Source organism: Podarcis erhardii (genome assembly GCF_964252035.2).
Source record: "Podarcis erhardii genome assembly, chromosome: 11".
In the NCBI taxonomy this organism is placed as follows: Eukaryota; Metazoa; Chordata; class Lepidosauria; order Squamata; family Lacertidae; genus Podarcis; species Podarcis erhardii.
The window spans coordinates 10984137-11007691 of NC_138501.1; the positions used below are offsets into that span (position 1 = coordinate 10984137).

General features: G+C 48.4%; 1 protein-coding gene across 3 annotated transcripts in view; it reads right to left on the reverse strand.

Moving 5' to 3' along the window:
• The window catches only part of SHC3 (SHC adaptor protein 3), a 60666-nt gene that overhangs the window by 16021 nt on the left and 21090 nt on the right, over nucleotides 1–23555 (reverse strand). For all 3 annotated transcript variants that reach the window (XM_081880467.1, XM_081880468.1, XM_081880466.1), the window contains 5 exons: nucleotides 19715–19785; nucleotides 17671–17734; nucleotides 14841–14960; nucleotides 9827–9880; nucleotides 6519–6570 (listed from right to left, as the gene is read on the reverse strand). In XM_081880467.1, the coding sequence (XP_081736593.1) occupies nucleotides 6519–6570; nucleotides 9827–9880; nucleotides 14841–14960; nucleotides 17671–17734; nucleotides 19715–19785 (361 nt within the window). The remainder of the gene's footprint in view (nucleotides 1–6518; nucleotides 6571–9826; nucleotides 9881–14840; nucleotides 14961–17670; nucleotides 17735–19714; nucleotides 19786–23555) is intronic.

Consider the following 23555-nt stretch of genomic DNA (forward strand, 5'->3'; position numbering starts at 1 on the left):
GGATGACGACCATTGTTCGCGAAGAACGGCGTCACCCCCGTCGACGCGTGCTTCGTGTTGTTGTAGGCAAACTCCGCCATCGGCAGGTAGTCCACCCACGCCGCCGGGCGCTGATTGGCGTAACATCTCAGGTACTGCTGCATGATCGCGTTGACTCTCTCTGCTTGGCCGTTGGTCTGCGGATGCCTTGCCGACGTTAGGTTGATCTTGACATGCAGGATACCTAGAAGCTTCCGCCAAAAAGTAGAAACAAATTGGCGCCCCCTGTCGGACAGGATGGATTGTGGCAGCCCATGCACCTTGAACACGTGATCGATGAAGAGTTTGGCGGTCTGTTCCGCCGTCGCCACCTTCGCGCAAGGAATGAAGTGCGCCATCTTGGTGAACAGGTCCACCACCACCAGCACCGCCGTCTTGCCTCTGGAGCTGGGCAGGTCAGTGACGAAGTCCAGCGCCACCCTCTCCCACGGTTGCTGTGGCGTCTCCAGCGGTTCCAGTAACCCCGCTGGCTTCTGGTGCACTGGCTTGGACCTCTGACAAGTGTCACACCTGGCGATGTAATCCGCTATCTCTCCCCGCATCTGGGGCCACCAAAAGTCCCTGGCCACCAGTTCTATTGTCTTTTCCTTGCCGAAGTGGCCCGCACTGGGGGCGTCGTGCAACTGCTGCAGAACCCTCGCGCGGAGCTCTTCGCCCGGTACGTAGAGGGCACCTTTGTGAGTCAACAGCCCGTCGCGTAATTGGAACTCATCGTCTCTCTGCGAACCCCTGCGCAGCGCCTCCATCTTGGATTGTGCAAATCGATCTACTTGCAACGCACGTCGCACCGCGTCCAGGTCGACTGCGATGGTAGCGCACGTCCACGCCTGCGGTGCGAAAATGTGCTTGGCTGCCACTGGCGCTGCTTCCTCGAGGTATTGCGGTTTCCTGGAGAGCGCGTCGGCTATAACGTTGGAATCTCCCGGGATGTATTCTATCCTGAAGTCGAAATCCGCGAAGAATTCCGCCCAGCGCATGTGTCTTTGGCTCTGGAGCTTCGCCGTGCGCCAATACTCTAAGTTCTTGTGATCTGTGCGGACCTGCACTGTGTGCTTGGCACCTATGAGGAAGTGTCGCCACGCTTTGAAGGCAGCGTGGATGGCCAACAGCTCTCTGTCCCATATGGTGTAGTTTTGCTCCGCCTTGCTGAGCTTTCGGGAGTAAAAGGCACAGGGTCTCCAATTTCCTTGGGAATCTTCTTGCAGGAGCACGGCTCCCACCGCTCTGTCTGAGGCGTCGGTCTCTACTCGCATGGGTCTGCCCGGATTCACGTGCATCAGCTGCTCCTCGGAAGCGAAGAGGCTTTTAAGCTTCCTAAAAGAGCGCTCCGCCTGTTCCGTCCAAGCGAACTTCTTCTTCTTGGAACTGAGGGTGTCCGTGATTGCTGCCGTCTCCTTTGCAAAACCCCTGATGAATTTGCGGTAGAAATTGGCGAACCCGACAAATCTCTGGACCTCCTTCCGATTGCGTGGGCTCTTCCAGTCTAACACGGCGCGGACCTTGACGCTGTCCATGGCCAGCCCCTTGTCAGACAGCTTGTAGCCGAGGAAATCCACCTCCGTCACATCAAACTGGCATTTCTCCAACTTGGCGTAGAGCCTGTGTTCTCGCAGTCTCTGCAGGACCTCCTTCACGTCCCTTTCATGAGCCTCCTGCGATTCCGAAAAGATCAGGATGTCGTCGAGGAAACACACACACTTCTTGTAGAAGAGCCCCGCCAGCACGTGATGCATAAAGGCTTGGAAGATGTGAGATCCATTTTGGAGACCAAACGGCATAACTCTGTATTCATACGTGCCCAGAGGCGTGAACATGGCCGTCTTCCACTCATCGCCCTCCTGGATACGGATGAGGTTATACGCTCCACGCAGATCCAACTTGGTGAAGATTTTCCCCTTCCGCACGGTCGCTAGGAGGTCATCAATCTTGGGCATGGGGAAGGCCTTGGGCTTGGTCATGGAATTTACGGCCCTGTAATCCACAATGAGTCTTTTCTGGGGCGTGTCCTTCTTCTTTACAAAAAACACAGGACTGCCCCCCACTGCTTTGGACTCCCGGATGAATCCACGCTTCAAATTATGCTCTATGAACTCCCTGAGTTCTTGCATCTCGTCCTCAGACATGGAATACAGCTTCGCAGTCGGCAGCTGCGCCCCCGGCAACAGGTCGATCGCGCAATCGTAAGGTCTGTGGGGCGGCAGCTGGTCAGCTTCCTTCTCGCAGAAAACCTCCAGGAAACTCTCGTACTTGCGAGGAACTGCCTACGCCATGCCAAGTTGCAGCTGCTGCTCCGCCCCCTCCTCCTGGCTGGACTGGATACAATGTTGAGCACAGTACGATGAGCAAAAGGTGATCTGCCGTTGGTACCACGCTATCGCAGGACTGTGTCTCTCCAGCCAACTCATGCCTAGTACTATAGGCGTGTCCGACAGGCGGGTGACATTGAAGCTGATGACTTCTCTATGATGTCCAATTCGCATCTCCATGGGAGGCGTCTGTTGCACAACTTGTCCTCCCAGCAATTTCCTGCCATCAACCGTGACTACGTTTAGAGGCGTTGTCGCGGGCAGAAGCGCTATGCGATGCTGCTTGACGAAATGCACCCCCACAAAGTCCGCGTTGCTCCCAGAATCGATCGTGATGGGGACTTCCAAGGTGTTTCCGTTCGGCAACTGGAGTGTTGCAGTGAGCTGCACCGTTGGCTTGGGTGGTAAAGGGTCTGTACATTGCAAAGGCACTGGGGACTGCTCTACAGATTCGCCTGGCTGAGCCCCAGCAGCTCTGCTTCCAGCCAGGCACTGTCGTTTCCCTGAGGCTGCTCTTCTTGCATCACTTCTGCTGCCACTGTTGCTAAGGCTGCAGTGTGCTTCTGGGGCCTCTGGGGGCACTCTTTCGCCATGTGCTGTGCACTGTCACAGATGTAACATTTCCTGTTCCCTCTAGGAGGCTTCGCCTTTACCGCCCCGGATGCTGGGACTCTGGCTGTTGCTTGAGCCTTAGCACCACCAATTTCCATCGGTTCCTCCCCCTGCCGCGCCAGAGGCGAGGGATGTGCCTGGCTGAAGTCTCTGGGGAGAAAAGGAGGCGTCCTTGCCGGTGCACGCGCCTGGCGTCCCTCCTCATTGTGCCAAGGACGTTCTTCGTGCCGTACCCCTATTGCAAGAGCCCTCTGCACGACGTCCTCCAGGGTCTGAGGTCTGTCTCCCCTGGCAAGTTCATCTTTTATGGGGCCGCTGAGACCCTCCCAGAACAAATCTCTCACTGGTTTGCAGTCCTTCTCCCAGCCTAAGACAGTCAGTAAGGCGAAAAATCGCGAATGATACTGACGCACAGTGGCTCTGCCTTGCCGCAACCCGTGCATTTCCCTGCGTGCAAGATCAAGATCCACGGTTGACTGGAAACAAGCGTCCATCGCTTTAATAAATTCATCAGAATCGCGGCGGGCAGGGCCGTCTTCGCGCCACAAATTGCGCAACCAAGCTCTTGCCTCCCCATGCAAATGAGACACAATAAACCCCACTTTCTCCTCTTCATCTTTAAAGTCATTACGAAGCAAATGCAGTGCATACAAGACGTCTGCTCTGAAACTTGGGTAGTGCTTTAGGTTCCCATCGAAGTGGGTGACTAGACTGCCCCCCCGCCTTCCAAGTCCAATTCCCTCTGATCTGGACCCTGGGAACCCCTCCTTGCTTGCACGCTCCCACCTTATTTGCAGGTCCTGGCAGCGCTTCTCCGCTTCATCACTCTTCTTCTGAGATGCAATGACTGCAGCGGTGAGTTCTGTAACTGCGTTGCGCAGCGTTGCTAGTTGCTCCTCCGCACTCATGGCCGCTACCGTTCGTGAGCTTTGCAAAAAAAATTTTTGCGTTCTGTGGGAGGGTACTTACTGTCAGAGTCACCCGTGGTCCCAGCTCACAAGAGACCAAAGTCCACTCCAGCTTATGTACAAAAGCTTTTATTGAAGAACATTATTAGCTTTACATCCGAGCTCCGTGACTCTACGTCTGTTACGGTTAGACCGCTGAAGTACCCTCTGAGTCGGTCCCCCCTCTACACCAGTTTAAGAGGCTTGTACTGGTCCACCTCTTTCTCTCTTTCCTTTTCCGCAGGGTCTTTCTGCCCCCCTGTGTTCTCTCCCTTCGGGACTCTCCAGAGGCTGAGTCCTCTGCCGTCTCCTCCCCCCTCCTTCGGGCTTTGGGACCAGGCTCCTCCCCAGGACTCTCTTCATTTCCGCGCGCCTCCCATTTTGAACTTGGCGCGCGTACGTTGCTCCTGACCTTGCCTTCGACAGTTACACTGCCCTCGATACTACTTTCCTCCCCTTCCGGCAGGACGTTTTGCCCTGATCTCCTTCCCCTCTCTGCTTCCTGTTCTGCTCCTTCTGACACACTGGTCACTCCTCCCCCCTCACTCCGTTCCAGCGGAGCAGCCGGTCTCGCTCTCCAACTCCCACTGGGGGTTCCCCCTTCGTTTCCCTGCTCCTGACTGCTTCCCCCTCTAGCTTCCCTTGGCTTGACCAGAGGGGCTCCCTTTTGGGAGTCCTCCGATTCACTGGACGGACTCATGGACAATCTTGGGTCATTGTCATTCTCTTCCTCGTCACTCTGGAATCCTTCCCCCTCACTCTCTGTCTCCTCCCTCATCTGCGCCTCTCTCCCTGAACCCCTGACACATTCATTAAGTTAAACCTTGTCCGCAGCACCATATAAATGTCCTGAGTTTAGTGGGGCACCTTATGGATGCAAACTGAGCAGCTGCCTAGCCTTTCAGGTGAATTTCTATGCAGGAACTTAGGTTCAAATCAAATCTCCACTCAGCCCAGCAGATGGCTTTGACCAAGTCATTGACTCACTGCCAGACCTACTTCATAAGGTTCAAAATGCAACTTTGAGGACCAAACTAGACATAGGAATATACTGTAGGAAGCTGCCTTTTACCAAGTTGGACCATTGGTCAGGCTATCTCAGTATGGTCTACTGAACTTGGGACCTTCTGAAATGGAAATGGATTGATTCAAAAGGGGTGGGTGGGAAGGTTTCTGTTCCCTGTGGAAGCCACATGCAGCTAGCCTTTTAAGCCTCACTGCCAGGCTGGGCAAGGCAACAGCCAATGGCCAACCATCTAACAAGGCACCACCCTCCAAGTGGGGCCTCCGATTGTCCCACTGAAATTTGCCCTCTTTGGTGGGAAGACCGCCCCTCACTATCACTGGCCGAGGAGAATTCCCCAGCAGCAGGAGGACAGCAAGCATGCTCTAGCTGCCGGGGCAAAGGCAAAACACAAGGGGGCCACAACTGTCCCCCCCCCCAAAAAATGTGGTGAGTAGCCATTATCTACTGAACTACAGCCCTTCCCCAAGACAATAGAGATCTGTGTTCATCCCACCTCTTAACATTTTGGCAAACAGAAATTGTGTAAGGGGCCGTTTGGATCGGGACCACAGTCATGGGTAGTTAACCCTTTACTCCAGTATTGTGCCTGCCTATGCATGGTTTTCTTCTAACTGGTGGGAATAGTGTGGGATGTAATCCACTGGGAGCAGTCAAGTACAACATTCCTTGTTTTCCTAGAGTGGACATGCAGGGAAAAGTTTGGTCCAGCCAGTTGAAACTTCCTGTTCCTTCTGGCTGGAGCATCCTTCCTTTTGCATGTGATAGAAGGTGGGTGTGACCTAACCTGTCCTGGTAACAAAAGGACGAGTCACGCAGCAACTCTCTTTCTTCCATCTTCCTTTCATTGTGTGAACTGCTGGACTGCTAGCCTGCAGTCACTGGGATTATTCCCCCATATGGGGTAGATCCACATGTACATATTTGTAACTAAGTCTGCCTTCAGGGATCCAACTGTGAACTGATGTAAGTAAACTTCTTTTATTGACTTTGAATTAGATTGTGGTGTCTTTATTCTTTTAAGAGGGATTCAAGGGAACTTACCATGAACATACAATTCAATCTGAGGCAGACTGAATCGTAGAATAGTGAGAGGCTCACACGAGTCTGCAACCAGCTATCTGTTGTGCATGTAGAAGGTGAATGTAGCTCTGGTAGTAAAGGAACTTGCTAGCGCAAGTTAGGAAGGATATTAATAAACAATATATCCTCTACTGCCACCCTGAACATTCCCACTAATAGGAACTCCAGGAAAGGCGCGCGTGTGTGTTTTCCATTTGTAGAAGTGGCAGTTAGGAGAAAAGACTGGCCACCCCTGTCTCCAAACCCTGGAGCTGCTGTTTTCCATAATTTTAAGAAACAGGAAATCCCATCTCAGAGCTCTGACATCTCATCCGATTTGGCAACTGAGCTCTTTGGAGGCAAGGCGGGATGCGAATGTAAGAAATAACAGAATAAATTTTGAATATGGTGTGTGATACCGTTAGTGGAAGGGAAGCCATTATCAATAGAACACAGTGCCTTAATGAGAATCTGAGCAGCGTACGTTTTCAAAAAGAAGAGGAGATTGAATGTTAAGCAGTACTTTACCTCTGCGATTCACAGGGTCCTTAGCTACATAGGCGACATAGTCTGTTGTATCCTGTTGGCAGAGGGAGGGGAGATGGGGGGGCAGGGAGACAAACGTCTACCATGAATATCATGTGAGTTTTTATTTTATGCTGCAACAAAGGTGCGCTGCTTTTCATCTGAGTGTTTGCAACTGGTTGCCTGTGCTTGGATACCATGGTGACGAGTGTGTTATAAATATCATCCAGATAAAGAGATTAGATTCTAGAGTAGATACATTAAGGCAGGAAGACAGAGAGAACCTCTTGCAGAGAAAACCCTGCAAATAATAGAGCGTGTCCTTGGTATAAAACCATCAATTCAAAGGCTATAATACCATTAAAAACTGGGCCATCTTTTCCAGTATCTATCGAAAGGTACCCAAATTACAATTAAAATGGCATGCTGTATATTGAGGAGGTACAATTTTCTTAAAGCAACAAACCATTTTTGTTGTTACATCTGAAATGAGCCAATATTTTATAAGTGGGGAAATGTAATATCCGCCCCCCCCCCCCATCGCAGTGCTTTTGTAAATTGTGAGTGGGATTTCAGGAGTGTTGTATCAATGGGATATTAGTCGGGAGAATACCACATGTTCCTGCTGAGGAACATTGCAACTCTTTTTTTTCTTCTGTGCTCCAACACAATCTGTACCACACTGAGGTGTGTTTGTAGGTCTTCAGTATTTACCGTATTTTTCGCCCTATAGGACGCACCGGCCCATAGGACGCACCTAGTCTTTGGGGGGGGGGGAATCAAGGAAAAAATAAGCGCTCCGTCTCCCTCTTCTGCCTTCAAGGACAGCCTCTCTAGCCTCCGTGGGGCAGCGGCTTGCCCCGCTGTCCCCTGAGTTTGTGGGGCTGGCGGGGGGGAGTAGCAAGCTTTCCCCCCCCCGCCAGCCTCCAGATCAGGTCGGGGAATAGCGGGGTGGCGGCGCTCTGCCTCCCCGCTATCCCCCGAGCTTGTGGGGCTGGCGGGGGGGGGGAGAAGCAAGCTTGCTTCTCCCCCCCCCCCCGCCAGCCTCCAGACCAGGTCGAGGAATAGCGGGGCGGCGGCGCTGTGCCTCTCCGCTGTCCCCTGAGCTTTGGGGCTGCAGGCTGCTGCCCGCAAGCCTTGCGAGCCCGCGGGACCTCCCGCCGGGCTTGCAAGGCTTGCGGATAGCTTCCTGAAGCCTGGAGAGCGAGAGGGGTCGGTGCGCACCGACCCCTCTCGCTCTCCAGGCTTCAGCGAAAGCCTGCATTAGCCCCATAGGACGCACACACATTTCCCCTTCATTTTTGGAGGGGGAAAAGTGCGTCCTATAGGGCGAAAAATACGGTAAGCTAAAAAGCACAAATCCAGAAGTTTGTGGTAAGAGAATATGCAAGAGATGAGTTTCAATTTATAATATAAGTTTATGAAAAGGTGGGGGGGAGCAGAGGAGGAAGAAAAGGGAGAGGTAACTACAAATGAATATGGGCACAGCTCACAAACGCAACAATAATTCACACATTTGAGTCATCACTAGGGTCGGGGGGAGGGGGCAGGGGAGCTGCAAATGTTGTTGGAGTATCACTCCCATAATTCCTGACCATTGGCCATGTTGGTTGAGCTGATCTGGTGGGTGACGGGTTCCCTAACTCTGGCTAAGGTCATACCATCAATAAGCGAAGATGTTTGTGTTATCAATCACAGATTGATCACTACAGCTAAAAATATAAGGTGAGCCTGGTGGATCGGGCCAATGGTCTGCGCAGCAGCCTGTTCTGACAGTGGCCAATCAGATGCCTGTGAGAAACACACAAGCAGGATTCAAGCACAACAACGCTCTCCCCTTCTGTCGTTTCCAGCAACTGGTATTCAGAAAGTAACAACAACAACAACAACATTATACAGTCATATCTTGGGTTGAAGTAACTTCGGGATGAATATGGCAAAGTTTTTATCGGTGGTTGCAAGGACCAATGATCCCCATAGTCTGAACAAAACGCTTGTTTAACCTGGACGTAGGCTGTATGAATTGTGTATTGCTTTGTAACGATTTGTTGGGTCTCTGGACCGTAACAAAGATTGTTGTTGTTGTTGTTGAATATTTTTGGGTTGCGCTCCGTGGCGACCTGGAAGTAACAGAGCACGTTACTTCCGGGTTTCGCCGCTCACGCATGCGCAGACGCTCAAAATGACGTCATGCACATGCACGGAAGTGGCGAAACGCAGCACGCACAGACGCATGTTACGTTCGCTTCAGGATGCGAACAGGGCTCCGGAACAGATCCCGTTCGCATCCAGAGGTACCACTGTATATTTGTTTGTTTGTTTGTTTATATACCCCGTCCATCAGGCTGGGTTTCCCCAGCCACACTGTGTGGCTCCCAACGGATTAAAAACAGAATAAAACATCAAACATTAAAACTTCCCTAAACAGGGCTGCCTTCAGATGTCTTCTAAAAGTCAGATAGCTGTTTATTTCCTTGACATCTGATGGGAGGGCATTCCACAGGGCGGGTGCCACTACCGAGAAGGCCCTCTGCCTGGTTACCCCTGTAACCTCACTTCTTGCAGTGAGGGAACTGCCAGAAGGCCCTCGGAGCTGGACCTCAGTGTCCGGGCAAAATGATTGCTGCCTCCAGTTGTGAATGCACAGCATACTTGGACGGAACTTTGATACCATCTGCTTTCAAGTCATGCAAAACTTTTCAAAGCGGACAGTTCATGCATTTAACTGAGAGTCACCGTAGTGAGAGATGCATGTGTAAATTTAGCCCTGTGTGACAACAATCCTTTGAACTGGGCCTCCCCTCCCCCCATGTCTTGCTTGCCACTAGGCAACTCACGTTCCGAAAATTCAGTAGGCAGTGGCATTTCAGGAGCTGACACTTGGGTTACAAATAGAGGTTAAATAACTGTAGAGGCTAGAAACACCTCTGCCCACAGCAGAAATGGCTCATTATACAGTCATTTAGTGTTCAGACCGCTATGCTATTGATAATATGGGGTTCTTCCTTTTTTCTTTCTTTTTAAGCATGAAGTTATTTTCACAACATATTGGCTTCATTTCATCTTTACTGTAACACCTCTGAGAGTACCTTCATATATCATAGGAGTGTTCGAGTTAAACTGAATGATGATGCCTTGTTTTGAATTTCCAGAGCTTTCACTTAGAACTTAATGGCAAAGGTCTAATTAGCAATATTTCCTCAACAAGTTAAGTGATCAGTTGCGGCACAGTACCCTTACATCAGTACCACAGTATGATTTCATCAGTTCCAAAATGAGAAAGATTCTAAATAAATGAATCAAATGCTTACCACATCGACTCCAGATGCAAAGGAAATAGACTGCATATGATGGTTTGCTATAATCTGTAAAGGGTTCGGGAAAAGATTAGCATGAGTGTGAGATGCAGTCAGACTTTCCAGAGTCACATTCGCATCATATGTTTAAAGCACATGGCTTCCCCCAAAGAATTCTGGGAAGTGTAGTTTACCCTCTCCCTAGAGAGACACAGTTCTATGCAGCTGTAGCAAACTACAGTTTCCTGGTACAGGTAGGTAGCCGTGTTAGTCTGCTGTAGTCAAAACAAAATTAAAAAAATCCTTCCAGTAGCACCTTAAAGGTAAAGGGACCCCTGACCGTTAGGTCCAGTCATGGCTGACTGTGGGGTTGTGGCGCTCATCTTGCTTTATGGGCCAAGGGAGCCGGTGTACAGCTTCCGGGTCATGTAGCCAGCATGACTAAGCCGCTTCTGGCGAACCAGAGCAGCGCACGGAAACACCGTTTACCTTCCCGCCAGAGCGGGACCTATTTATCTACTTGCACTTTGACGTGCTTTCAAACTGCTAGGTTGGCAAGAACAGGGACCGAGCAACGGGAGCTCAGCCCATCATGGGGATTCGAACCACTGACCTACTGATCGGCAAGTCCTAGGCTCTGTGGTTTAACCCACAGCACCACCTGCGTCCCTAGTAGCACCTGAGAGACCAGTTAAGTTTGTTATTGGTATGAGCTATTGTGTGCATGCACACTTCTTCAGATATCTGAAGAAGTGTATCTGAAGAAGTGTGCAATCACACGAAAGCTCACACCAATAACAAACTTGTTGTTGTTTAGTCGTTTAGTCGTGTCTGACTCTTCGTGACCCCATGGACCAGAGCACGCCAGGCACTCCTGTCTTCCACTGCCTCCCACAGTTTGGTCAAACCCATGCTGGTAGCTTCGAGAACACTATCCAACCATCTCGTCCTCTGTCGCCCCTTCTCCTTGTGCCCTCCATCTTTCCCAACATCAGGGTCTTTTCCAGGGAGTCTTCTCTTCTCATGAGGTGGCCAAAGTATTGGAGCCTCAGCTTCAGGATCTATAACAAACTTAGTTGGTCTCTAAGGTGATACTGGAAGTAATTTTTTTATTTTGTTTTGACTAGTTTCCAGGGTTGGTTTGGGGGCAACCATGAGCTTGAAACATCCTCAAAAGCCTAAAAACAGAAACAATAATATCAAAAACAAATGTGCAAAGTCGTGCGTCTGCAAACCTTCTGTGACAGCATGCCCAGATGGCAACTCTCCAGGATCTCAGAGCGGCACTCATATGCTAAACGCAAAGTCCTGGAATCTTGCAAGGCGGGCTGGCTTTTGGTGTCATCACAGTATGACTCTTGCCCCACGGATCCTGCAGCCCACGGATCCTGCCTTAGGCAGAGTGGGCAGGCAAGGACAGGTGGAAGCACAGCACAGAGTCACCCGTTTGTGCAGATTGTGGGAAGCCGTTTGCAATGAATGCGCATCCACCAAACCCCATCTGAAACTTCCATCTGGGTGCCCTTTGAGTCAGAATACCCTACACATACTGCCAAATTGAAGAAGCATAGATGTTTCACCGCGGCTGGAGAAGGTGGCAAGAAGGGATAAGGAAATACACCTACAGCTGCCTTATACCATGTTAGATAGCATAGATAGCATAGAGTTCTGCAGTGCAGACATTGGTCCAGAATTTCTGCCACTAATTGGCAGCTGCTCTCCAGGGCTTTATACAGGAGTCTTTTCCATCCTTACCTGGAGAGGTTGGGAATTAAATCTTTTGCATGCAAAGAATGTGCCCTACCATGGAGCTAAACGGTGAAGGTAAAGGGACCCCTGACCATTAGGTCCAGTCATGTCCGACTCTGGGGTTGCAGCGCTCACCTGCTTTATTGGCTGAGGGAGCCAGTGTACAGCTTCCGGGTCATGTGGCCAGCATGACTAAGCCGCTTCTGGCGAACCAGAGCAGCGCACGGAAACACCGTTTACCTTCCCGCCAGAGTGGTACCTATTTATCTACTTGCACTTTGACATGCTTTCGAACTGCTAGGTTGGCAGGAGCAGGGACCAAGCAACAGGAGCTCACCCTGTCACAGGGATTCGAACCGCCGACCTTCTGATCGGCCAGTCCTAGGCTCTGTGGTTTAACCCACAGCGCCACCCGTGTCCCAGACCCACCCCCTTTTTATGGTACTTTTATCCTAGGGAAAAGAGAGAGAGACCCGTTTGCTTACTTTGTAGTCCCATTTTAGTAGGAAAATAGGAAGTTGGTCCACCTAGCTGTCAGGCAGCAGAGGATCGAACCCCCATGGCAGGTTGCCAGGAATGGATAAAACAAGGAGAAGTTCTTACCAACTGCTTTTTATTCAATATTCACAGAGAGATGCTTAGAAAGCAGCCTCTTAGAATAATGACGTTGACCCGAGTGAGTCTCCACTCCCTTCCTCTCTCATGCGTCACAACCACGGGTGCTGAAATGTGCCCTCTGCCTTTGAGCTCTCTGCTCTCCTACTTTCAAGGCTCTCCAGGTTTTGGGAGACGGTGGTCTGGAATGCTTTCTAAGGACAATGACTCTGTCAGCTGTGCTCCCTCTGGTCCTTCTTCTTCCTCCTCTCCCATTATTCCCCAGCTTTTCCCCTCATCTGCCTCTGAGTTGTGATCTCCCCTCAAACCCCTGTTGTAATTCTGAACTGTCTTCTTCTTCTCTAGAAGGTCAGGCTGGGGAGTCGGTCTCTGCCCCGTCCCTGACACTAACTCACTATTGTCTACAGTAGGAGTGGGGCAGAAAAAGAGGCAGATGCAAAGAGCAGACGAAATGGAAGTTCTACCTTTGTGCAGTGGGTGAGTTTCTACGCACGCTCTCCGTCCCCCAACCAGACAAGCAAGGGGCATAAAAAGAGTACAAGGACCTGTTCCGCCCAGGCCAAAACATTTGGGCTTTGAAGATGGGCCAGTGCAGTGCATGGCCTGGACAAAGTTCAGCTGGCCAAGTAGAAAGGCCACCCCTGGCCTGCATTTACCATCATTGCCTCCTCAGGGTTCAGGCAGAAAACATTCCCAGGCCTACCTGGAGAAGCCAGGGACTGGACCTGGGACCTTCTGCATGCACAGAAGAGCTCTACTACTTCTCCTGTTTCATTAATGCCCCTAGTTTTCCTCCTTCTCCCAATTCTGTTTGAGAATAAGAGCCCAACGGTAATGGTTTTGCTGGCTTTTTAAAGAGGATGATCTGACACTCCCTGCCCCCAAAGAGGAATTAGTCTGGTTAACATTTGAGGATGTTTGCAGATGGACTCTTCTGTTCCAATGCAATTTGTCTTGTCTTGAAAGCTTTAAGATCCAAATCCAGAAAAAACACGATACCGGGGTTTCCCAAACTTGGGTCTGCAGCTGGTTTGGGACTACAACTCCCATCTTTCCTAGCTAGCAGGACCAGTGGCCAGGGATGATGGAATTGTAGCCCAAAAAAACCCCAAGTTTGAGAAACCCAGCACTATACTAATACACATTGATGGTGTGCTCAGGCAGACACACCCTGACCTGCCTGGAACAGAAAAGCTGCATAAAATTGCATAAGAGCTTTGCTGGATCAGACCAAATGATCATATAGTATTGCTGACTGTTGTCTCAGTGGCAACCCAAACGGAAAGCCCCATAGCAGAACATGAGTGCAGCAGCTCTGAGGCATACTAAAGTCAAGAGGGTTAGGACATAGCCGTAATAGGTTGTAGGTAAAGGGATGCAGATGGCGCTGTGGTCTAAACCACTGAGCCTTTTGGGCTTGCCTATTGGAACGTCGGCAGTTTGAATCCCCTTGACAGAATGAGCTCCCATTGCTCTGACCCAGTTCCTGCCAACCTAGCGGTTCAAAAGCACACCAGTGCAACTAAATAAACAGGCACCGCAGCGGCAGGAAGGTAAATGGCGTTTCCGTGTGCTCTGGTTTCCGTCACAGTGTCCCATTATGCTGGAAGCTACTGTTAGGTCCATCATGAGACGTCCACCAGCTTTCAATCACAGACACCAGCAGCCTTCAAGCAAGCAAACTTGCCTTATTATTGCTCCCTAGCATCCCACTGCCAGAGGATTGCCTCCTTCCATTCACGCATTTGCCTCCTCCAAGTGGAAGAAACCTGGGCAGTGCTGAATGTCACATCCATTGCCAGGTGTGTCCTGATGGAAATAAAAAAGGGCTTTCCCCTTGGCCTCCCTTTATATCCCCTCAGTAGCCAAGTGCTTTTGTGACATCACAAGAAACTCACAGCCAATGCCAACAGCTGGGGAAGCATTATCTTCATTGCTTTGAGCATCACAGTGGCAGGTGGACCTATAAGTGATTGTGTGCTTGTTTACTCAGGACACAGGTGGTGCTGTGGTCTAAACCACTGAGCCTCTTGGGCTTGCCAATCGAAAGGTCGGCGGTTCGAATCCCCGTGACAGAGTGAGCTCCTGTTGCTCTGTCCCAGCTCCTGCCAACCTAGCAGTTCGAAAGCACACCAGTGCAAGTAGATAAATAGGTACCGCTGTGGTGGGAAGGTGATTGGCGTTTCTGTGCGCTCTGGTTTCCGTCACGGTGTCCCATTGCACCAGAAGCGGTTTAGTCATGCTGGCCACATGACCCGGAAAGCTGTCTGTGGACAAATGTCGGCTCCCTCAGCCTGAAGCGAAATGAGCGCCACACCCCATAGTCACCTTTGACTGGACTTAACCGTCTAGGGGTCCTTTACCTTTTTACCTTAATGGGTTCTAGCCACGGACAACCTAATCCTCCATGCATTTGTCATCCAAGTTGGTGGTCATCCCTCCCTTTCTTTGGAGCAAATCCCGCACTTTAACGTGCCGTGTGACGAAAGTACTTATTTTTGTCTACCCTGGATCTTCCACTGTTCAGCTACTCAGACGTACCGGCAAATGCTAGTTATAACAAGTGAGTACAGAACCACTAAGCACAGAAATAACCTGGCAGCTAGCAAGGAACAAGCGCCATGGAACTATTCAAAGCAGCAAGCAGGAATTAGAGCATACAGACCTGTCTGGAATCAGGCGTCATCAGGTTTAAGCTGGTGGTAGAGATATTCAGAGTAATGCTCATTCCCGCAAACTGAAGGTTGCTCTTACCCAAGATACTAGAGAGGGCTTTACTCGGCGGCTGTGAAAGCAAAAATCACACATCTCAGTACTCTAGGAGCATCTGGTGACACCTGACTCCACGCTGCATAAACGGGGAGCCTCTGGGGTTTATTCGTCAAGAGTGTGACATTTTAATCAACGTTCTGCGGCTGCTTTTATCCGAAGTTAGTAAGGAACAAGTCGCGTGCTGATTCACAAGGAAGGGAAAGTGCTACGAGGAGAGAGAGAAAATGCGTGTTGTTTCTATATAGATAAGGAAAATATAGTGATCTAAAGTGGTTGGTGTCATACCAGGGAGATCTGGATTCAAATTCCCTTAAACCCTACTGGATAACCTTGCTTCACTCACCATCTCCCGGCCTTCCCTACCTCGCAGGGCTGTTCTGAGGATGAAATGGGAGTGAGGAACCAAGTACAGTGGTACCTCGGGTTAAGAACTTAATTCATTCTGGTGGTCCGCTCTTAACCTGAAACTGTTCTTAACCTGAGGTACCACTTTAGCTAATGAGGGCTGCCGCCGCCACACAATTTCTGTTCTCATCCTGAAGCAAAGTTCTTAACCTGAGGTACTATTTCTGGGTTAGCGGAGTCTGTAACCTGAAGCATCTGTAACCTGAACCATCTGTAACCTGAGGTACCACTGTACACCATTCTGAGCTCCTTGGGAGAATGGATTGCATATTAAACGAATGTAATAAAGAGATAAAGAGAACCAAGAGGCATGAGATGAACATGTGGAGCGATGTCCAATTACCTCAAAGTCACAACAAGTGTCAGAAGAGAAGCTTTTCTGTAACAGCAGAAAACTAAAATCTATTAACTATAGAAATGCTGAAACATTTGCAATTATATCTGCTCACGAAAGCCACTTTAAATCACTCCATCCAACTCACAGAGTTGAGTAATAAACCATTTGTGTGGATTCTCCACACAGTTGGGACAATTTGGGGCCACAAGCCCTTCCTTTAGTGTTTGCAAGCGTGGAGGAAAGTGTTGTTTTATTTCATTCAGGAAAAATGCTGTTAGACAAGTACAGTGGTACCTTGGATTACATACGCTTCAGGTTACATATACTTCAGGTTACAGACTCCGCTAACCCAGAAATAGTGCTTCAGGTTAAGAACTTTGCTTCAGGACGAGAACAGAAATCGTGCAGCGGCGGTGCAGCGGTAGCAGGAGGCCTCATTAGCTAAAGTGGTACCTCAGGTTAAGAACAGTTTTAGGTTAAGAACGGACCTCCAGAACGAATTAAGTACTTAACCCGAGGTACCACTGTATTAACAGGCGCACTGGCTGAAAATACAACATACCTTGTTTTCTTAGAGTGGACATGCAAGGGAATGTTGGTTCAGCCAGTGGTGGAGGAAGCTTCTCCTGCACCTGGGACAGGGTGCGCATGCACAGCGCCCGTATGGACTGCACATGCGCAGCACCTGTATGGACTGCACACATGTGGCAGCCTGTATGGACGCCATGCACCCTCGGCCACTCTACAGTGGGGGGGGAGGCAGTGGGCCATCTTGGCCCCCACTCCACGGTGGCACCTGGAACACACTGCCCCACCCCCACACCTGCCTTCGTATGCCCCTGGGTCCAGCCAGTCGAAACTTCCTTTTCCTCCTCCTGTGCTGGAGCATCCTTCCCTTGCATGTGACTAGAGATGGGCATGACCTTACCTGTCCAGGTAACAAAAGGACGAGTCATGCAGCACTCTCTCTCTCTTTCACTTCCTTCTTCGTTTGACCAGCTGCTCAGCTAGGAATGCTCTGCTAGCTGCCAGTTAGCAGAAGCACTGGGATTATCCCCCATGTGGGGTAGATCCACATGTACATGTTTGTAACTAAGTCTGCCTTCAGGAATCCAACTGTGAACTGATGTGAGTAAACTTCTTTTATTGACTTTGAATAAGATTGCCGTGTCTTTATTCTTTAAAAGGGAATTTACCAGGAATTTACAATTCAATCTGAGTCAGACTGAATTGTATACAGTAGTACCTCAGGTTAAGTACTTAATTCGTTCCGGAGATCTGTTCTTAACCTGAAACTGTTCTTAACCTGAAGCACCACTTTAGCTAATGGGGCCTCCTGCTGCTGCCGTGCCGCCGGAGCACGATTTCTGTTCTCATCCTGAAGCAAAGTTCATAACCCGAGGTACTATTTCTGGGTTAGTGGAGTCTGTAACCTGTAGCGTATGTAACCTGAAGCGTATGTAACCCGAGGTACCACTGTAATAGTAAGAGGCTCACACGAGCCTGCTACAAGCTATCTGCTGTGCATGTAAGAAAGGGGAATGTAACTCTGCTACATGAAGGAACTTGATAGTGCAAGTTAGGAAGGATATTAATAAACAATGTATCCTCTCCTGCCACCCTGAACATTCCCACAAAAATTTTTGCACCCAGAGCAGTCGCCCCAGTGGCTCCCCCCTACCCACTGTTAATGTATCTCACTCAAATACGTTATTTAGGAAAGTGCCAGTGGAAGAATCTCTGTTGACCTCAGTAGGAGTGTCACTATTTGTATGTGCACGTGTGTTGTGATTTTGGTACACAAGTAAAGGATTAACTGCCTTTGCCATGGGCACAATACTGCTCAGTTCCTCCCATGGCAGCAATTCAAAGGAAAAAAATTGTACGTGTAAAATGCATACATGGACTTAATGTCGCATCCCGTTTGGTCCCAAGATGAGAGAATATGATCACGTTGACCAAAAAGACACAAGGCAAATACCTTTCTTTTTTTAAAGGCTCCTTTGGCTGCCGGCACAGCATCGCAAACAAGGCTGATCGCTTCCCTGGAGAGACAGAAAAGAACATTGGGTAGCAAATGGTTTCATGGTGCCAGAAGCATACAGTTTGGTTTCTCATGATGGCATTCAAGTAATGATCTACTGGAAAGTCTGCATATGGACTAAAGCACTCCGATGCTCATAGCAAACCAGTTTGCATTTGAAATATTACACTATTTGATGGTCTCATAGGCTGTATCGAGCATGTTACCCGACCCCACCCCCATCCATCCTCCCTCTCCCCACCCCCCCTTTCTTTTTTCTTTCTGTTTTCTTCTCCCCCTAATGCCTCAACAAATGAAACGGATTTGTAAAAATGTTACATGGAAGAAGAAGGAAAAAAAAAAACGAGGCACTACACTTCTGTAAAACAAGAAAATCCTTAATAAAAAATATTTTTTTTAAAAAAAAGTAAGAAAAGGAGGGCAACCAATCTTGCTAATTTTCTTAGGGAATTGTGAAGTTTTAGCATATTCAGAGCTAACCCACAGTTGAGGCAGAGTGAAGCAGTTACCTCAGGTGATAGAACCATAAGAGGCAGCCCCTGCCCAGCCCACAGGAATGCTCTGCTTTTATTCAGGTGTGAATAAGGAAAATAAACACTAATAATAATAATAATCAAAACAAAACAAATTCCTTCCAGTAGCACCTTAAAGACCAACTAAGTCAGTTCTTGGTATGAGCTTTCGTGTGCATGCACACTTCTTCAGATACACTGAAACAGAAGTTTCCAGACCCTTCTATATAGTGAGAAGGTGGGGAGGGGTATTACTCAGAAGGGTGGTGGGAATGGGTGATTGGCAGATAGCTGTGATGAGCCTGTTGACGACTCTTAACGACTGCAATAGGTCTTACAGGAAAAAGCAAGGGGTGAAAAGGTGAAAAATGGCTTTGTCATGTATAATGAGATAAGAATCCAAGGTCTTTGTTCAGACCAGGTTTTTCCATGGTTTTGAGTTTGGTGATAAGTTGTAATTCAGCAGCTTCTCTTTCCAGTCTATTTCTGAAATTCCTTTGTAGTAAAACAGCTACTTTGAGATCTTGTATAGAATGTCCTGGGAGATTGAAATGTTCTCCTACTGGTTTCTCTGTCTTGTGATTCCTGATGTCCGATTTATGTCCGTTTATTCTTTGGCGTAAGAATACCAAAGAATAAACGGACATAAATCGGACATCAGGAATCACAAGACAGAGAAACCAGTAGGAGAACATTTCAATCTCCCAGGACATTCTATACAAGATCTCAAAGTAGCTGTTTTACTACAAAGGAATTTCAGAAATAGACTGGAAAGAGAAGCTGCTGAATTACAACTTATCACCAAACTCAAAACCATGGAAAAACCTGGTCTGAACAAAGACCTTGGATTCTTATCTCATTATACATGACAAAGCCATTTTTCACCTTTTCACCCCTTGCTTTTTCCTGTAAGACCTATTGCAGTCATTAAGAGTCGTCAACAGGCTCATCACAGCTATCTGCCAATCACCCATTCCCACCACCCTTCTGAGTAATACCCCTCCCCACCTTCTCACTATATAGAAGGGTCTGGAAACTTCTGTTTCAGTGTATCTGAAGAAGTGTGCATGCACACAAAAGCTCATACCAAGAACTGACTTAGTTGGTCTTTAAGGTGCTACTGGAAGGAATTTGTTTTGTTTTGACTATGGCAGACCAACACGGCTACCTATCTGTAATAATAATAATAATAATAATAATAATAATAATAATAATAATAATAATTTATTTATATCCCACCCTCCCCAGCCGAAGCCAGGCTCAGAGCAGCTAACAGCAGTAAAATGATAAAACATTCTAAAATAATTTCACTATAAAATTAATTCCCATCAGATTAATGGCAACCATTGGGCTAGAGTTCTGTGAGGATTCTTTTCTGCTTTTGTTCTTCTTCAGATGGTACGTACTTATGCAAGGTAGTTCAAAAGATAGATGTGGAAAAGTATTTGCAGTGCATCATCTCATATTACCTTGTAATCTGTGTTCTAGTATTGAAGTCAAGGGATCTCATGGAACGCAAGACCTCTATACATCCCAAGTACTGCGGGAAGGAGAAGAAAATGGTAAATAAGCATAAGTGGGAAAGGAATTTATAACAGGCATTTTAAAATGCAAAATAAAAGCACAAATCATTTCCTCCCACAAGTGCACACAAACAGATGGAGAATGGAGCACGCATAGGAATTTATGTAGCTTTATTTATGCATGTTCTTATACTGTATGTCTCATTTTCATCAAACAAGAGTCCCCACTCAAACTGATAAAACAAAAGTACAGTATGACCCAGAAGCTGTACGCCGGCTCCCTTGGCCAATAAAGCGAGATGAGAGCCGCAACTCCAGAGTCAGTCACGAATGGACCTAATCGTCAGGGGTCCCTTTACCTTTACCTTTATAGTATAAAATTCCACACAAAATGAACAATATTAAAATTTAACAACAACAACAACAACAATAATAATAGAAGGGAAGATAATCACAGCCCTTTATTGACACAGAAACTGTTCCCACCCACCAGATTCTTACATGGATGCACGGCTGTTAATGGACAAGCGAAGCCCTTCCACACTTGACACAGTGAGATCAAGTTGTGTGATTTACAAAAAGCAAAACATCTCTTTGGAGGGGTGAAGAAGAGTGAGCAACTGGGTCAATTTATTTGTGCAGGGGAATCATTTTCAAAAGGAACAGCTTTTGACAATGGATCTGTTCTTTGATTTTTTTAGTGATGTGCTTTTTGCTTTTTGGACAAATTAGTTAAGGTAAAGGTACCCCTGCCCATACGGGCCAGTCGTGTCCGACTCTGGGGTTGTGTGCCCATCTCGCTTAAGAGGCTGGGGGCCAGCGCTGTCTGAAGACACTTCCAGGTCACGTGGCCAGCGTGACAAGCTGCTTCTGGCGAGCCAGCGCAGCACACAGAAACGCCGTTTACCTTCCCGCTAGTAAGTGGTTCCTATTTATCTACTTGCACCCTGGGGTGCTTTCGAACTGCTAGGTTGGCAGGCACTGGGACCGAGCAACGGGAGCGCACCCCGCCACGGGGATTCGAACCGCTGACCTGATGATCGGCAAGTCCTAGGCGCTGAGGTTTTACCCACAGCGCCACCCGCGTCAAAGTAGTAATCCTAAATAAATAAGAATAAAAATGTGCACCCCACCACCAAGACCATTCCATTGTAACTATCCTACCTCCCAAAAATTCCATACCTCTTGCAGTGTACAAATTATTTAAACACCCTCCATATCTCCTCAGAATAATTTCTCCTGCATATTCCCCATCTTACCTTAATGGCACACGTTAATTTATCATTAATAGCTATATCCCACACCTCTTTATACCATTCTTCCATTTTATATTCTGCTTGCCCCTTCCACTTCCTGGCTATAATAATCTGTGCAGCTGCCAATAAATTTGTGAGCAAGTCCTTCATAGCCTGTGAACCTTCCACCCATCGTAAATTGATAATAATGCTACCTCTGGATTTTTTGTCAGCTTTAAACCAGTGAGACAATGGAACTTGTTAAGTTGTGGGTGAACATATCAGACGACGCAGTAATTCTTCAAACAGCTGTTGTTTATTCACAGGCCAGAACAGAACTGGGCTGAAGGGTTCAGCCAACCTACTTATACAGTGGTACCTCGGGTTAAGTACTTAATTCGTTCCGGAGGTCCATTCTTAACCTGAAACTGTTCTTCACCTGAAGCACCACTTTAGCTAATGGGGCCTCCTGCTGCCACCGTGCCGCTGGAGCACAATTTCTGTTCTCATCCTAAAGCAAGGTACTATTTCTGGGTTAGCGGAGTCTGTAACCTGAAGCGTATGTAACCCGAGGTACTACTGTATAGAGCTCAACTACAAGGCAACAGTAACAACTTTCTGTAACTATCCAATCACTGAATGTCACTTTCAATTCCTTGTTTGCATATGTGGACCTGAGTGAAAACTATCTACAGTATCCCCCTGCTGACCCAGGGTGAGAACTTCAATACACAACACAACTGTTCTTTTGCTGTTTGCATAAGACATGCTAGAAACCTCTGGCTCACTCCATGGTGTTCTAGGTTCCTAAGGAGTCCTTGGATTCCCCACTTTCCTTCAGGGTTCATTTCCAACTTTACACCAGATACTCAATGAAAAGTAACTGAGGGTGGACACCAGCCCCACTGAAAGCTGTTGATGCAGTGGATCTCAACACTTTTCACACGCTATGCCTGCATTAGGCTCAGACTATAAATAATGAGTGTCACCCAGATTCACCCAAATCTGGTTAAGCAAGAACTCAAGTAAGTAGAGAGCTGGGAATTGGATTGTTAAAGCAGAGGAGGCACAGAGGTGAGGAGCTCAACACCCCTCTGCAGCGTCCCTCCTCACAGCTTCTCTCTCCTCCAAGATCACTGTGTGTTATACTAAACCTAGATCCTAGAACAATAGGCAAGTAGGATCCTAGAATGCAACAACTGATTGGCCTGGAGGAAAAGACCAATCAGGCTCCAGGAGGGAAGCAGAATCAGCCAATCAGATGTGACTCATTGTGTAAATAATGTACAGTGGTATTTCGGGTTAAGTACTTAATTCGTCCCGGAGGTCTGTACTTAACCTGGAACTGTTCTTAACCTGAAGCACCACTTTACCTAATGGGGCCTCCTGCTGCCACCACGCCACCGGAGCACGATTTCTGTTCTCATCCTGAAGCAAAGTTCTTAACCCGAGGTAATATTTCTGGGTTAGCGGATCTGTAACCTGAAGCGTCTGTAACCCGAAGCGTATGTAACCTGAGGTACCACATGTATATAAAAACCTGAGGTTTGGGGGGCAATTCAATCACTGTTTTACAAGCTGCAATGAAGAGCGTGAAATCACTACAAGACTCCGAATATATTTCACTGTGGCACCAAGAAGCCAGCGAGGAAAGCACTAGCTTCTGGGCACTTAGAAGCAACCGTGGAGAATCAGCATCCCGCTTGACCTTTTGTGGTAGAAATGTGACTGCAGATCCTGCCGTATGCACAGAACACAGATCTACCTCCATCACATGCAGTTGGAGTTTTGAACTCTCTAAACACACCCTTCACCGCTTGGCCCTGTAAAATGCTACGCAGCAGATCTACACAGGAGGTAGTGTAATGCAGGGCTGAGACCACCCAACTCTTTCACACACATTCCTGCATGCACAAACACACAGAGAACACACACACACACAGAGAGAGAGAGAGAGAGAGAGAGAGAGAGAGAGAGAGAGAGAGAGAGGCAGGCAGACAGACAGTCCTCCATCTTCAGCTGATCCATTTGGGAAGGAGGAGTATCACTCACTCACTGGTCAGGAGGAGTATCACTCACTCACTGGTCAGGAAGAGGGCAATTTGCACCCCTACCAAGGCACCAGATTCTGCCCAACCAGTGCAGTATCTACTTAAGTCCCACCTGCCCACTCCTACCCTGTTTTTAGCTGCTACTGCCAAAATTGTTTGGTCCTTGGAGTAGGGTTACCAGACATCCCCGTTTCCTGGGGACAGTCCCCGGATTTGCGAATAAGTCCCCAGACAAATTCCATCCCCAGAATGTCCCCGGATTTCATCTAATGTCCCCGGGAAACACAGCAGCGGCAGTCTCAGCAGCCTGGAGCAGTTGGCTCTGGCTGGCTTCAGGAGCTGCTCGGAAGTCCCCATATGATGGTGGGGCAGGGGCTCAAAGATGCAGCTTCTGGGCTGCCTCCACCTTCCCCGACCCCAACAACTAAGCTGTGAAGGGAGGCTTCATGCTGCCTATCAGAGCAGCCTCCCAACTCCTACTAGCGTAGGAGTAGGAATGGG